This window comes from Lytechinus variegatus, chromosome 17, assembly GCF_018143015.1.
Source record: "Lytechinus variegatus isolate NC3 chromosome 17, Lvar_3.0, whole genome shotgun sequence".
NCBI lineage: Eukaryota > Metazoa > Echinodermata > Echinoidea > Temnopleuroida > Toxopneustidae > Lytechinus > Lytechinus variegatus.
In genome coordinates, this window is record NC_054756.1 from 5,355,188 (window position 1) to 5,370,950 (window position 15,763).

General features: G+C 37.5%; 1 protein-coding gene across 1 annotated transcript; it reads right to left on the reverse strand.

The window, feature by feature from the left end:
- Window positions 1–910: 910 nt before the first annotated feature.
- Window positions 911–14,668, reverse strand: LOC121430901 (leucine-rich repeat and immunoglobulin-like domain-containing nogo receptor-interacting protein 1). The gene is made up of 2 exons (XM_041628329.1): window positions 14,531–14,668; window positions 911–3,735 (listed from the first exon to the last, which is right to left on the reverse strand). The coding sequence occupies exon 2, from the start codon at window positions 3,701–3,703 to the stop codon at window positions 1,370–1,372; it is 2,334 nt and encodes a 777-aa protein (XP_041484263.1). The 5' UTR covers window positions 3,704–3,735; window positions 14,531–14,668; the 3' UTR covers window positions 911–1,369.
- Between the last annotated feature and the right edge of the window lie 1,095 nt (window positions 14,669–15,763).

Consider the following 15,763-nt stretch of genomic DNA (forward strand, 5'->3'; position numbering starts at 1 on the left):
AATACATTTTAATCAAAACGAAAATCAATTTCACATAATATCAATAAGTGAGAGTTGGGAACATAAATTTATTTCCTCATACGTTGAATGTATTCACATAACTTTGTCGTTTTGGGCAAAGTTCAACTGGTTTTCATTGATTTGCCGTTAGAAAATCTGAGCTGCAATTCGTCACCCTTTTTTGTGATCATCCAGAACTTTTGCATTTCCGAGGAGGAAATTCTACAAGCACAAATTCCTGTGAAAAAGCAAGTCAAATCACAATGGGGAGAGCTGAGAGGCTTTTGTTGAAAGTTGACGGACCAGGGCAGCATCGGAATATCTTGACTCTGGACAGCGACATAATTTGCAAAATTTTGTTCTTCCGCGGCAAATCTTCGGATGATCTGCTCTCCCAGTCCACCAAATCTCGACAAAAGCCTCATAATGATTTTAATTGCATTTTTAAAGGAATCGATGCGTTGTAGAGAGTTTCCTCGTAGTAAAAGCGAGCGAAAACTACCTATTGTCGTAAAGTGTAGCCCTGAAAAAATTGCACCCGAAAAGCATAACCTGCAACATTTCTCGAATTAATAAACCCAGGAGATTAATTAAATGATGACTTTTCAGTCACATATCTTGAAAACGTCTTTTTTTATGATGGGCAGTGGCGGACCGTGACATGGAGGAAACAAAGCATTGGAGGGGCATAGCATTCTTCACAAACAATACACTGCCCCTCCAATGCTTTGTCTCCTCCGGGTCACGGTCCGCCACTGATGATGGGTGTAGGGATTCTAACCTTCTGACTCTTGCCTTGTTATCAGAGGGTGGTAAATGTAGGTTCGAATCCCCCAGCGGACTATTTTGAGTCCTTTATCAAGGCTTCAATCCCCGTTTCCCACTCTTCACCCAAGTGTGAAACGTGAAACGAGTACCCGACTTGATGAGAAACCCTATGTAGCATGTCTTGCAACCATTGAATCTTGGGACTCTTGTTGGAATGCTCCCCATGCAGAGAGTGGAAAAAATACATACATTGTGGGCGACCTTGCCATGATCCGAGGACCCAGATAATAAGCTCATATTAAACGCTTAAATACGCAAAATATTTAGCGCTATATAAATGTCATTTTCCGATGAACGATATCACACATCATAATTCAGGATTTAATTTTTTAGATTAGACCTTTGAAATGTTGACTTGTACCTATGAATTTACTTTATTAATGTCATATTGTTTTCACTCTGGAGTATATCCCTAATAAAAAAAGAGAGGCCCCCATAAGAGCAACCCGCTAGAACGCCGAATAATATTTAAAGGGAATGATTTATTGCATGATTATTGTTTTAGAGTCGGATATGATACAGATATCAATTACCCAATATGCTACGTTCGTCTAGCATTTTCGTACATCGCTTTTGCAAGTGGGGTAAGATCGGGGAGTCTTTCTTGGACTTCGTTGTCTTCTACTTCTTTCTGTGCGTTCTTCTCCTTGTCATCATTCATCGCAACATAGAGATTGCTCTGTGCGCCCTTACACGACGGGTCATAAGCAACCGCTGGCCCACAATTCGACGAGGAGGTGAAACTTCTTGGTTTTCCATCATCCCGGATCATCGATCGTTCGTACCCAGCAGGGGCGCCACAACTTCCGGTTGACATACACGAGTCTTGACGGATCACGTTTGGCATGTAGGTGTGGCCTAGTCTGACCGATGATGCAGGAGACATATCGCCAGGACCTCGGGGCTTCTCGTACAGATCATCATCACCTCTGATCTCTTGGTAGATCTCGTCGTTTCCTGGGGGTAAGATGGTGGAATAAGGTGGCGGTGGGTCGAACGAAGTTCCTGTCGGTTGACGCTGCAAGGTGTCCGCGTATCTATCATCGCCAGTTGCATAAGGCATTGTCATGTCACGGGGGAGGGTGCACGAAGGCAAACTTGGTAGTGTTTCTCTGCCGTTGCGGAACAGAACCCCTCCGGGCATATGTTGTAAACGATCCTTTCGTTTGTTCCTTCGGCGGATAACTAGGATTATCACGATGACTATACCTAGTATTACAATGGAAGCCACGATGGCGATACTTATCACTAATGTCGAGTCATTTCCCCCCTGGCGAGATGCACTCTGATTTGTAGTGGCCGTTGATTGAACAGGCGAAACCGTTGTTAATATGCTGGGCATATTCCCTGTTCCTGAAACAGTAACTACGTTTCGGATGCTAAACGCTCCAGCGGCATTGCTTCCAGTACAGCTGTATGTTCCAGCGTCTTCCTTGGTTATTCGTATGATGGTCAAGGTGCATTCTGCGTCAACGCTAAAAGGGATCTGATTGGTGTTAGGAAGAAGCTCGACGTGATCCGGCGTTAACCAAAGAAGAGAAGGCAGAGGATCACCTGTGACGCCACATTCCATGACGAAATTTTGACCTTCATTAACCGTGTAGCTCATTGTCTCATTCAAGTCAGTGTAAGGCATGCATGCGTACTCAGTCTCCTGAATGTCTAAGAACTCTTGACCATTCAGACGGTCAGGACTTGCACACGCTGGTTGGCGGTCATCGGGTGTGCTTCCAGCATACGAAACACTTAACCAGTTAAGGATCCATCTCAGCTGGCAGTCACAATGCCAAGGATTGTTGTCGAGTTCTAAGTTGACAGTATTCGGAAGAGGGTCAAACACGTTATCTGGCAAGGTGGTTAGGTTATTCGAAGAGATGTACAGATCTTCCATTAGGCTTAGTCCTGTGAACGCGCCTTCCTCTACCTCAGACAAACTTGAATACTCTATCAACAAGTAGACAAGATTCGTATTACCTGCAAACATGTCTGTGGATAACTTCTTGAGGCCTGTGCGATCCAAGTGCAGCTCCTCCAGTTCCTGGAGGTAGTTTAGTACAGTGAGGTTATTGCTTGTTAGCGGGTTCATGGATAGTGTAAGGACTTTCAAAGTCTGGAGTACGGCAAGAGATCCAGGGAGGCAGTCCAATGAATTCTGACGAAGCTCCAGCCTTACAAGATTTGCAACAGAACTAAAGATGAAATCGCGTCCGAAGAGCTGATCTCCATTTTGCGTAACGTTATTCATTTTGAGAGTGGCAAGGTTTGTCAGTCCGTTAAAGAGAGTGGAAGGGAACGCTTCGAAAAGAATATTTGAAATATCAAGGAGCCCCAAGTTTGTAAGGCCATCGAAAATACCATCGGGTAAGGACTGCAATGGATTTCCATCAAGTTCCAACTCATTCAACTTTGGCAAACTGCTAAAAGTGTTGTTTTCCAGGGACTGTAAAAGGTTATTGTCCAAGCTGAGCTCGGTAAGCTTCTGAGTGTTTCTGAATGTGCGACCGTCAATGTAAGATATCCTGTTGTATTTGAGGTTGAGGACCTGCAGATCTCGTTGATTCTCAAATGCATTGATGTCGATGGAAGATATCAAGTTATTGTACAGAGTGAGTTGCTTCAGGTTCACTATGTGTGACAAATCTGTTGCCGAGATGGACGTGATGCAGTTGAGCTCAAGTCGGAGAATCTGTGTATCTGCCGGAATGTTGTTTGGAATTGCTGCAAGGTTACTCGAACCGCATCGGATCTCCTTACGACTGTCGTAGTTGGTGAAATCACAGTCCCCGGGACTATCTGCATTACCTGGACACTGTGCAAATGCCATGGAACCCATCCACACAATGGCAGCCACGGTCAGCATCCGTCTCTGGGCCATCGTTATTTCTTGAGTGGTGCGGGTAATAATTTCTGTTCAAAAAACAAAAAAGACATAATTGATGAGTATATCTAAATATTTCTGTCCATTCTTATCATTAGTGTCAAAATGTAGGAAAAGTTTGACAGTCGATGTTCGATTCATCAATTATAGGCATTATGTGACCAGCCCCCCCCCCCAAAACCAACAACAAGACGTCCAAAATTATATTTATTTAGTTTGAAAAGCTCATCCTTAGCTTTGAACATGTTGATATGATATATAATTTGTCAAAATTGATTAACAATATCCTATTCAAATAGAAAGCGAGTCCTTTAGAAAATAAATAGAAAACAACCGTACGTTAAAATTTCGGGTTCACTCAATCATGAGATGTGCACACTGTGAATTTCAATGAAACTTCCAGGCAGACCCCAAAAAGTTGTGTCAAAGAACCTATTGTATCTTGTTTTCGAATCAACTTGACAACTTGAACTTGAACCGTACATGATAAAGGGGAAGAAATACCCCTTCAGATAAGCTAAATGTTTATTCTTTGCTCTTTTAAGACCTATGTGGTCGCATGTCATAAGATGGTCCAATTTCGCAAAAATGGTCAATTTTTTTTTGATATGTTATAGCTATTACTATTCTCTAAATAATGAAAAAGTTTAAAGTCTCACATACCTTTATTTTTCCTTAAAATGACTGATTAACAGCTAATTATTACATAGACGTCAATGTAAGTGTGAAATTTGAAATGTGTTTTTCTCAAATTGGACCTATACTGCACATAAAATGGTGTCAAAAGTTAATGCAACATTTGATCACCCTAGTATTTTCCAGTTATAATCTTTAATCATCAATAATTAAATCTTACTAAAAATTGAATAATTATCCATTATTGTATGCATATTAATTATACTAATTCATTAACAGTATTTAATTTTAATTTTTTGCCCCCAAAATACCTGTCATTGTATTTATATGCTTGGCAAATGACAACATCATGGGTAGAAATGTTTGTTGCAATGATACACAACATTTGTACTAAAAAATTAGATTACAAATTAGATAATTAACCAAATTTCTCCAGTTTACTAATTGATTAGGTTGCAGATCAGAGCTGATCAGACATACACATGTATTTCATTGCTGCATATTTTCAAAATTGTCAAATTTTTATGACATTTAGTTGTTCCCTGCTTTAAAACGCCCAGAAATATGAAGATAACAGTCATATTACATATTATATTAAGTTGTTAATTAAGTTTAATTAATATTCTGTCATTCACCGCATCCACCGGCTCCCCACACCCCTATTACTTCGAACTTAATGTGCTATAGTTTTTGTTCCTGATATTGTATTGATCTAAGTCATAGAAATATATTTAGCCTGTTTTTCTAGCTTCAAAATGAGATCTTACTCAATAAATTTGGCCGAGATGCTGTGATTAAGCAACAATTTATCCATGGCACCGTGTGGAAAATTGTTCAACGCCACCCTTTTTGCATACACAACTTATGAAATGTGACCATATACTATTTTGACTATTAGAAATAACCTTTCCTGACTACTTATTGGTGGTTTTGGGGTGGCATGCGCGGGTGAGGGGGCAGTCAAATATATTGCTGTACACAATGCTTGGACGCGAACGCCGATTTAAAGGGTGGTTTTGAAAGGCTGGTACCATGGGTACTGGTCAATCGCGGGGTCAAACGTATTAAGAGTATTTTTTGCTAAAACTTTTTTAAGACTATATAGCTAAACGTGTTAAGGGTATCCCCCAAGCTTTTTTTTCCCCGGGGCCTTTCTTCCTCATTTCTGATAAGTATTCAGGTTTTTCCCGATCGTTCAAAACTTGTTTAGGGTCATATTATGGCGACAATTTGTTTAGGGGGCAAAATGTGTGCACGAATCCCGCGAAAAACTAGTTTTGGGGGTTATTTTGCACAGAGAGAAAAACGTTTTGAAAATAATTTGGTCACGCACGTGTACAGCAATACATTTGACTCCCCCCCCCAGCCGAGCTGGCTGGTCATATATATTGTAGGGAAATTAACGATGTCCTATAAACACTAATAATAAAATTGAAATACATAGTACAGCAAACATTATGAAACATTTGCTATAGAGTGCTTAACAATTATTCGATTTACAATGACTTAACATGGCGTAAGTTAAGTCAGAGTCTAGAATACGGGCCACATGGTTTAGAGAGGCACTCCATCAGCCACCGTGACATCAAGTTGATTTAGATAAAAGTGGGGGGGGGGGTAGAGAAAACTGTTCTTTGAAGATCAACGAAATCCAACAAATAACGAAAACAAAGTTATGGATGTTCAAAGTTATTATTATTAACATTATTACTATTATGTAATATAATATAAATACATGTAATTGGTTTACGGTGACCGAAAATATATTCGCCTCCGAAAAAGATTCTGCTAGGATCGAAAGCTTAGGCCCCTTTTACTCTCTTAAAATATATTCGTCTCAGAATTTTGTAGGAAATAATGAGCCTGATACAAAATACACAGGTTTATTTTTTATTGTTCTTGAAAAAAAACCTTGCGGAATGCATGTAACATGATGTAGTGTAAGCTGCTCGAATGTGATGTCATAGATTTTATATTTATATGAAAATATACAACTCTATATTTTACCATAAATTGCATGGTTTATGCCATGCTGTATTTAATCCTATTGTAATCTTTTCTTTTCAATGACCATATTGTATATTATTAGTTGAGATATTTAATTCATGTATATGTGAAGCGCATAGAGACTCCGTGTATCATGCGCTATAGAAATGTAGCTTTATTATTTGTTATATTATCATATTTCGGGACGGATTACCGTAAAAGAACGCAATACATTTATATTAGGATTTCATGAAATCTAACTATAAGAGTGAACCCCCTTTTTCAATATCCCATCAGGCATATCAAAGGAGAAGAATTCGGTTGCATTAAAATGTCCAGTTAAGTGTGACCGTCATGAATGCCATGGTTACAGATTTGCATAGCGATATCTCTCCCACGATCGGAGGTACCATTGTGACCAAAAAGTCAACGAATAGCATTCTCCATGTTTCAAAAGAATGATTTGATAAAATATTGATCCGGTGATCAAAGTACAACTAGGGCCCTATCTTACAAATAGTTATGATCGATCCAATCAATCTTAACTCTATGGAAATCAATCAGTGTCATAATTTCTTTTACAGGAAATTTGTAAAATATCCTTGGTAAACAAAGGAAAACATAACAAATTGTCAAAAAATCAATGGATTTACATTCATATCTAGCTTTTTTTGGAACAAACAAGCATTTTGTATGTTGACGTTGCTGGCCGTCCATAGTTGCGATTGATCGGATCAATCGCAATTCTTTGTAAGACGGGGTCCTGTTATGATTTGGGAGAGGTACGGGAGAGGTAACAATAATTATTAGCAAAATACCCGCTGAATGGATTTGAGAACATCATGAACTATTGGGGACAACCATGCGAAAATAAGGAAACAGAGCCTACTCTGCTTTCATACCCTTGACATGCTTGATATGAACTCAAATATTAAAGGGTGAAGGGGGTTAAATATTGTGTATTGTCGAAAAGGGCGATAATAAGTCAAACTTGGTAACTTGGGGAATTTTTGTAACAGAGACTGAATGTTTATGCGCAATTGGGATTGCAGACCTTCGTACCTATTTCTGAATGTCAGATTTTCTACATCGATATTATGGAGGGGGTTTTTTGGTGATATTTCGATCATGAGCCTGTTGATACCTCCCCCAATCGGGGATATCAGATATCGGCCTATCGATTACACAATTTACCTCATATAAGGGTCTTGGTCTTGGTATCTTATCTCGCCATGTGTATACTGTAAAATATTGGTTTTAAAATGTATTCACACAGTCACTCTATAGCACAGCGGCGCAATGAGCCTAAAACTTGAAGGGGCTTGATATGGTGCACTCGCGTAAAATTAATTAAAAGTTGCGAGCGAGCAAAAATTTCGATATTTTCATTACAAAAATCCAAGTTTGTAATAGATTTTGACATAATGTTAAAAAAATGATACCATATTTCACCCTTATCCTTTTATTCCGTTCCTATTTGTTTTCTTAGTCGTGATATTTTTCTTTTTTGAGGGGGGGGGGGGGGCTGGGTACGCCAGCACCATAACGAACCCGACTCCGAACCGACCGGTGATATATCATTCGGAACGATGAAATAATAATAATAATAATATCAATACTAATAATAGCTGTTTTTATAAAGCACTTTTTGCCCGAGGATACAAAGCGCTGCTACTATTACACCGCTTTATAGCTCGAGCTACCATCATCGTCGCTCAGTGCATGCAAGGAATTAATCCTGCCGGTTATACCCATTTGCCTCACCGGGTCGAGTGCAGCACGTACGGAGCGGATGCATTTCTTGGTGAAGGAAAACACGCCATTGCTAGGATTCGAACCCACGACCCTCTGATTGAAAGGCGAGAGTAAGAACCTCCAGACCACGACGCGCCCGCATCAAATAGTTTCGATCGGTAAGGAGTCGGTTTCGTTTGTGTGGCTGGCAGCAAAGGCTAATTAATCCCTGGCTGTTTTACTTGGCAACAGGTCAGGGGTATATTTCATAACACAAATAACCGGTGATTTTCACTGACAAATCTACTCTCGACCAATCAGGTGCAAGGATTTCCGGTGGCTTATAACGCCAGTCAGTGAAAGTCACTGATTATTTGTTTCATGAAACATTCTCTTCGTCAGGTAGAAAAGGAAATAGCTGACAATCATATAGACCCAGTATATACCACTTCAGACAATGATGCGGTGAGACACGGAAGGATATGATCGTTTTCCCTCTTTGTATAAGAGGTCACATGACACAGCCCTCAAAACAGCTGGTAAAAAGTGAAGAGGTAATATAACTTGCATCAAAGATTATCGAACTAGTAATACCGTTGGCCCTAATTTGATCGATGTTCCACAATGACAAAGGACTCGTGATTTTGACAGTTTTTATGACGTATTGGGTCTAAGCTTCCATGAAAATGGACCATGACTTCTTGACAGCTGACACTGACACCTACGTACACAGTTAAGGTCAAGGTCTCAACAATGATTAGATTAACATATTAAACATGACATTGTGTGAGTAATACTATACATAATATAGTCATGGTCAATGTCATCGATGATGTAACAGATATACCAAGAAATGAAATCCGCATCCAACCAAATGGAAGTGGAAGATTTGATAGGTCCGCATTAGCTTTTGCCAGTGTGACTTTAAGGTTAAGTCACTCTCAACAAGAAATTGGACGTGAATAGAAAAGTACACATACACGCAAAGACTGAATAAGAATGTATCAAATTTGATATTAAATAAGAAAACCATGACATTTTAAAATTAGGCAATACAATTTTAAAGACTTCTAGGCACAACGTGAATGTAACGCAAATTATAGAGAATTGAGATGACGACACACATTAATTTATTCCTTTGATATTTCCTGTATGATAATATCAAACATTTTCGATGGTTAAAGCTTGTAAGAACGAAAATGAAGTTTTCGCGTTACCATTGAGTTGTCAAACTGTCTTGTATGATTACAAATTTTCATAAAACATTCTAAACACGAATTTAGAATCACATCTCCTACCAAGGAACGATCTCTTTGCATCTAAAATTACCCCCGAGCTGAACTGAATGACACTGATAAGATTATGAGTCTGACAACATTACATAACCAGTGATCATGATGTAATATGGCCAAACAAATGAGCTGAACGTGGATACTATGATTCTTTTAAAAACTAATACAAGAGAGTGAAGCAAGTGAGCTCAAATTGGAGTGTGGGAAAGGGGTATTTTCCCTTTTCCCCCCTCAAATGCATTCTATCTAAGATTTTGCAATCCGGTTTATTCGATGGAAATCATAGGTTGATTTCATTTGAAGTTATCCTATTCCTGTTTTTATTCATTTTTATGTTTTCATATTTTTACTTATTATTTTAGTTGATGTTATTCAAATCATGTAATAGTTTGCTGATTTAGTTGACTTTGAAATCTTTGTTTCATGCAATCTAAAAAAAGTTGATTGCAAGATGTTCAGTAATCAATGTTAATCAGGAAGTAGCTTAGATAGGCCTATTGGCTTCTTGGCTTGTTAGCCCTTCACATGCCATTCATTACCTTATTAAAAATATGTTATTATTTGTTGTTATTTTGTCCAAATTTGATATGCATTGTTATTTTACTACATTATTATTTAATCATTTGATTGAATTGTTCTCGATGTACTGTATCTTAATTATTTGTGTTTAGAGATGTGAAAAATAAAACTCGAATTGTTCCACTAGTCAATTATTTCTAAATTAAGAAATACACCCATTCTGCTTCATAAAAAGCGTAAGTCATTTTAATGAGTTTTCGTTTGGGGTTGTTACTTTTCTAAAGAAATCTCCTTATGATGACAATTCGTATGCAGCTATACTAGAACATAAAGCGCCGTGGAAGCGCCGTGGTGTAGCAGTTCTGACTCTCGCCTTGTAATCAGAGGGTCGTGTGTTCGAATCCCACCATGGCCTAGCGCCCTTTGGCAAGGCGTCAATCCACACTTTGCCACTCTCACCCAGGTGCTAATTGGGTACCGGTAGGAAACAACCGTCATTGTGGTTGGTTTAGCAAGTTTGCGCCTAACAGGCTGCTTGGAATGCTATGAATCCAGTGACCGGGTAATAATAATTGTGAAGCGCTTTGAACAGTCGTAGATTGATAAAGCGCTATATAAATGTCAATTATTATTATTATCATTATAAACTCTAAAGAATATTAGGTAAAAATGCTCCATGAGGGTAATTGTGTGTCCAATCAATATTGGGCATTTAATTTGGGCATTTATATTTATCCAGTATGATGAATAATTTTGCCCATTCTAAAGTAATTGCTGCTTATTGTTTAACCTTACTGGACAATACGCTTCCCTCATTGGGTAAAATACTGCCCGAAATTGGTTGGACACATAATTAGGCTCTTGCTGGTCAAAATTTTACCCAATGTTTTTTTTTAGTGTATGAATATCATAATAATATGACTTTATATACTAGTAGATCATATTTGTTTGAAAATCTGTTTTTTCTGTATGATGATGTATGAAATATATTTACCGTATTAAGCTGTCATGTTATGTAAAATGTACATGATGAACTTCTAGTATACGAATGTGGAACAAAGAATTACAAATCATTTGTAAGCCAGTGGACACACAGAATTAGCGGACCAGGAACCAACTGAAATTAAAATATCAAATCACATTGACTGAATTCTGAGCGCAAATGTAAATTCATCCAGTCAACCTAAAATTCGCATCAAAATAATTCTTAAACGTTTTTTAAGGAATGTACAGTGTTGGTTACAAACAAGGAAAGGTGAACATTGAAGATTCCAAAGTAACTCCTTATGGTCTAAATTCCCACTGATCATGGACAGAATTAGCGGACCAGGTACCAACTGAAATTAAAATATCAAATTACATTGACTGAATTTCGAGCGCAAATATAAATACATCCAGCCAACCTAATATTCGCATAAAAAAAACATTAGAACGTTATTTTAAGGAATGTACAGTGTTGGTTACAAACAAGGAAAGGTGAACATTGAAGATTCCAAAGTAATTCCTTGTGGTCTAAATTCCAATAGTTTCCGGACATTGTATGTTAATTAAACACAACCCAGCAATGACATGTACGGGGGTTGGGGTTACAATTTCCCCTGATATATGAACATCCTTAGCCTTACACAAATAAAAGAAGACCTCCAATTAAAGACTATTTGATTTCGATAATCAGAGTAAATAAAATCTGAAGGTACCGACTGTTTGTTTGGTCTCCAAATGTTCATGTACATGGACAAATACATGTATAGGTTCTGAAACATGCACTGTTAAAATGACGTGCTAATTAAGCACTTACAGTGCTTGTATAGTGACTGCACTACGAGTGCTAATTTTCAATCTAGTTCAAATTTAAACTAGAAAATCAGCACTGGTCGTGCAGTCACTATACAAGCACGGTAAGTGCTAAATTAGCACTTCATTTTTTACAGTGTGCGTAGATATTATTTAGCCATTAGTCTTTTATTGATTTATTGCAGGAAAAATGAATAAATGATCAAGGAAATCGAAACGAATATTGAACAACAAAATGATAAAAATCATGAATGAAAATAATTGATGTGTAACCTGTCCGGTGCCATTAATGGCTTTGCAGAATTATCTTATGAAAAGACCTATCCAAAAGAGAATAAGAATAAGAATTATTTCAATTCATTAAACATGTTAAATGTAATGAGAACAAATGTGAAGTAATAAGTAAATTGGCAACCTTTGTCGTTTGGTGTATTAGCATTTAGTTGTTTAATATTCTCATCATTTTCATGGACAAATTACTCTAAACAAAGTAGCTTCGCATGTTTTACATAAAAATAACATTTACTGATTTTCACCATCTTTGGACATTATTATTTTCATTATACTTTTGATTTTATTTTGTATAGGCTTACATTTGTATTGTATTGTTTTTAACAATATGGATATGGAAAATAAATACCAATGTCACTTTCGTAACTGATCTTCATATTATTGTGAAGATGACCTTAGAGATTTTGAGAGCCAAGCATAATGCTCAAAATAGATTAGCTTAAGAGATTTATATTTAAGTTCGTAGCTATTCACTTCGTAAAGGAAGAAAATACAAATCCATTCCTCCTTAAGGCCTTATCTACAAATATGAAAAATAGATGAAAACCAATAAAGAATTCTATGTGGTTTGGATGTAAATGAGAAGGTAAACCACCTTAAATAAAAATCCATGATGAAAGGAAAATAATTAATAAGGATGCAAATTCAACGAAATAATCTCCAATACAACCCTAACCCGACGACTGTTGAATCTTCATATGTCTTCCATTGGGAAAAAATACTTTTCTAAGGAGGACGATATTCATCATCATCAATTTCTAACTTCTAATAATGAATTGTTACACAAGTTGGCAATCACATATACAGATTAAGCAGTGTCGTCTGCTACGTATCATCCGTTCAATTGTTAGCAAATAAAGAGCTACATTCCCACACGCACATACTCACCAGACTGTACTCTGTGCTGAGTAAACACAAAAGATAATTATTTATAGAGTTTTATAGAAACTCTGACAAGAAAAGAATGACAATTGACATAATTTCGAATCTTTCTCTAATTTTATTGGTTTCCTGTATTTGTTAAACTAAACTTTACTGATAACCGGGAAGAGGCCTATCGACATGTTTGGACTATTGAGAGTTCGGTTAGTTCAAATTAATCGAGCCATGAGTGAACTTTCAGACAGGAAACAGTCAAACAGAGTTAAAGTCCTTGAATCGAAACAAAATACTCAAATTCGACTATGCCTATTCATCATCAATCATACAGCCTATCATAATGGTCTATTTATACACTCTGATAATATCACTAAAAGGGCTGATCTAAAATGCCCCTGGCATGAACAGCATGATGAATTGTGTCCAAATGAAAAAAAAAAGTGTAAAAATCAAACGATAACTTGATTGAATTTGACATTCTTATTTTTTTGCGACTGGACACATACTGAACCAGACATTAATATGTTAACTACTCCTCTTTAGAGAAAACCACCCAATCTATCCAATCAGGAGATGAACATGTGCCCGAATGAAAACACATCAACAAAACAAATACGATACACAACATGATCCATACACACACACACACACACAAACGAGATCCGTGATTCACCTGAACTCCACTGAGAAGTTAAGTTGCTGTGGAAACAGAAAGCGAGAAAGGGGGTATCAGTTTTCAGGGAGTGTCAACAAGAAACGCAGAGAGTTGAGAAGTTTACTCTGGCGTTGAGATGATGGGGTCAAGAACACGACCCAACATCGCATTCTTCATCTGTGACGAAAACCTCTCGTGTTTTCAGAATTCAAACTCAGAAAGGCTACCCCCCAGTAGGTCCATGCACAAACTGAATATACATGAAACATGAAATCATTTTTTACATAATAATCTATATTTACTAATTTAATTATAAAGATCGGAAAGTGCAAGCTTTCAGAGCATTTAATGGTACATGTGTCGGTGAATTTATCCAGTCGTTTAAGAATTTAGTATCTGGTTTGAGTACCCAATCTCTTTGGGTTTTACCTTAAAAGTTAAAAAGTGAGGGGAACTAACTACCGACTCCCGTAATATTACACACTTATAATGTTGGGCACGTACTGTCCACTGTGTTTGGTAATGTACGTTGGTAAAATATATTCTGGGCAACTATTTTTTATTACCCAATTATTAGTTTTTATTATCCGATTTTCGCATATTTTAACCAATAGTTATGTGGACAGTATTTGTCCAGGGTTGGTTAATAGTTGAACATTTTTGTCCAACTATTATAAGTGTGTACCACTACAAGTAGTAATCCTATCGTTACTTATTATACTAGTAGTTTAGTACCAACACCACAATAAAAACATTACCATCACCATCATATTTTATCATCCCAATCCATTCATCAAGCCAATTACTACTACACTACAAGATCATCACCACCACCAGAGAAAACCGAATTGTTCTATCCACCACGTAACACCAAATTGACCACTCGATCACGCATCCCAGTGAGGTATAATATGGAGGTAGATTGGTAGATTATACTTCCATAATAGGAACCGCTATAAACTTTCCAAGGTATCCCCTTTATTACCGCAACATTTATCTCCGTAGATTCAAGTAGTGTTTCTGATTATATATACTTACAAGCAATGGTCGACGAAGTTGAAGATCAGATCGGCCTGTACACGTTCTGTCCGCCGAAGATCCAAAGTGCAGCTAAAAGAAGAATGACGAGATAACAATTGTCAAAAAGTTTAGGGATAGCCCCACTCGCTCCTGTTTGTTATGAACAGAACGAGCAGCACTCGCGTGGGAGCTTTTCTTTTTACATCTCGCGCGTTTCATGTTTATGTTGGATTGCCATTGACGAGGAAATTTGGGTAGGACCTACATGCCGACGGGTGATCGGGGATACGGGGGTGGGGGTATCAAATTACCTGAAGCAACAGCATTAAATTGCAGGTAAGGATCTAGCTTTTTCAAAGGATGGGGTTTGACCAAGAATTTCGACAACAAGAAAAGGGTTTGGGTTTCGCTGCAAAATGAAGGTCATTTTGATACCGAATACAAAAGATGAAACAAAGAAAAAAAAATTCTAAAAACAAAGAAATACATAAGGAAAAAATTGACTTTCGCAATATTTCTTTGTAGAAACCATCAAATCGGATTAAGATGACATCTGGATAAAAGGAAATATTTGAAGTTTAATTGGGTGTTAAATATGCAAACAATGCTTGTTACGAATAAACATGCATAATTTATAAAATTCATAATGATTAAAAAAGAATTATTTTCAGATTTTTGTTAACACTGCGTTTATGTCGTAAAGAATGTGCGTGCCAAATTTCGGCGCGATCGCGCGAACGGCTGCCGAGATCAGCCGGAGCATCATTCCCCCCACCACCCCCCCCCCCCCCCCCCCCCGTCCCCGTCTACATCTTGAGGTGCAGATATTGCATTTTGAACAGGTACCCGATCAGAAAGTGCTAAAAATTGACTTTAATCATGTTAATTTGATCTTTGGCATGAACTATTTTTAATGTAATTTTGACGCACGATGTGACTTTATTTATGATGGGAAATGACGTCTATATCATTAGGGAGAGTTTCGGAAAAGTCAAGTTTCTGTTTGTCACGGATATAGAGTGGTGATTTTAAGCATATCAAGCGTATTGCAGGGCGGCCACAGATGCAGGGTCTGCGAGCTTCGCCCCCCATCCCTTCCCATTTCTTTCTTAAATACACAAATTTAGTAAATTAGGTCTAGATCTGTCGCAATCGAGTCTGATTTGAATCTATCGGGGATTTTTTGCTTCATCTCCTTTTTTTTAATTCCAGAGAGCAAAGAGATCTTTTTTTCCTAACAAAAAAAAATAA

Excerpts from the sequence above, each read along its gene's own strand:
- LOC121430901 (XM_041628329.1), bottom strand. The coding sequence starts at position 3,703 with ATGGCCCAGAGACGGATGCTGACCGTGGCTGCCATTGTGTGGATGGGT.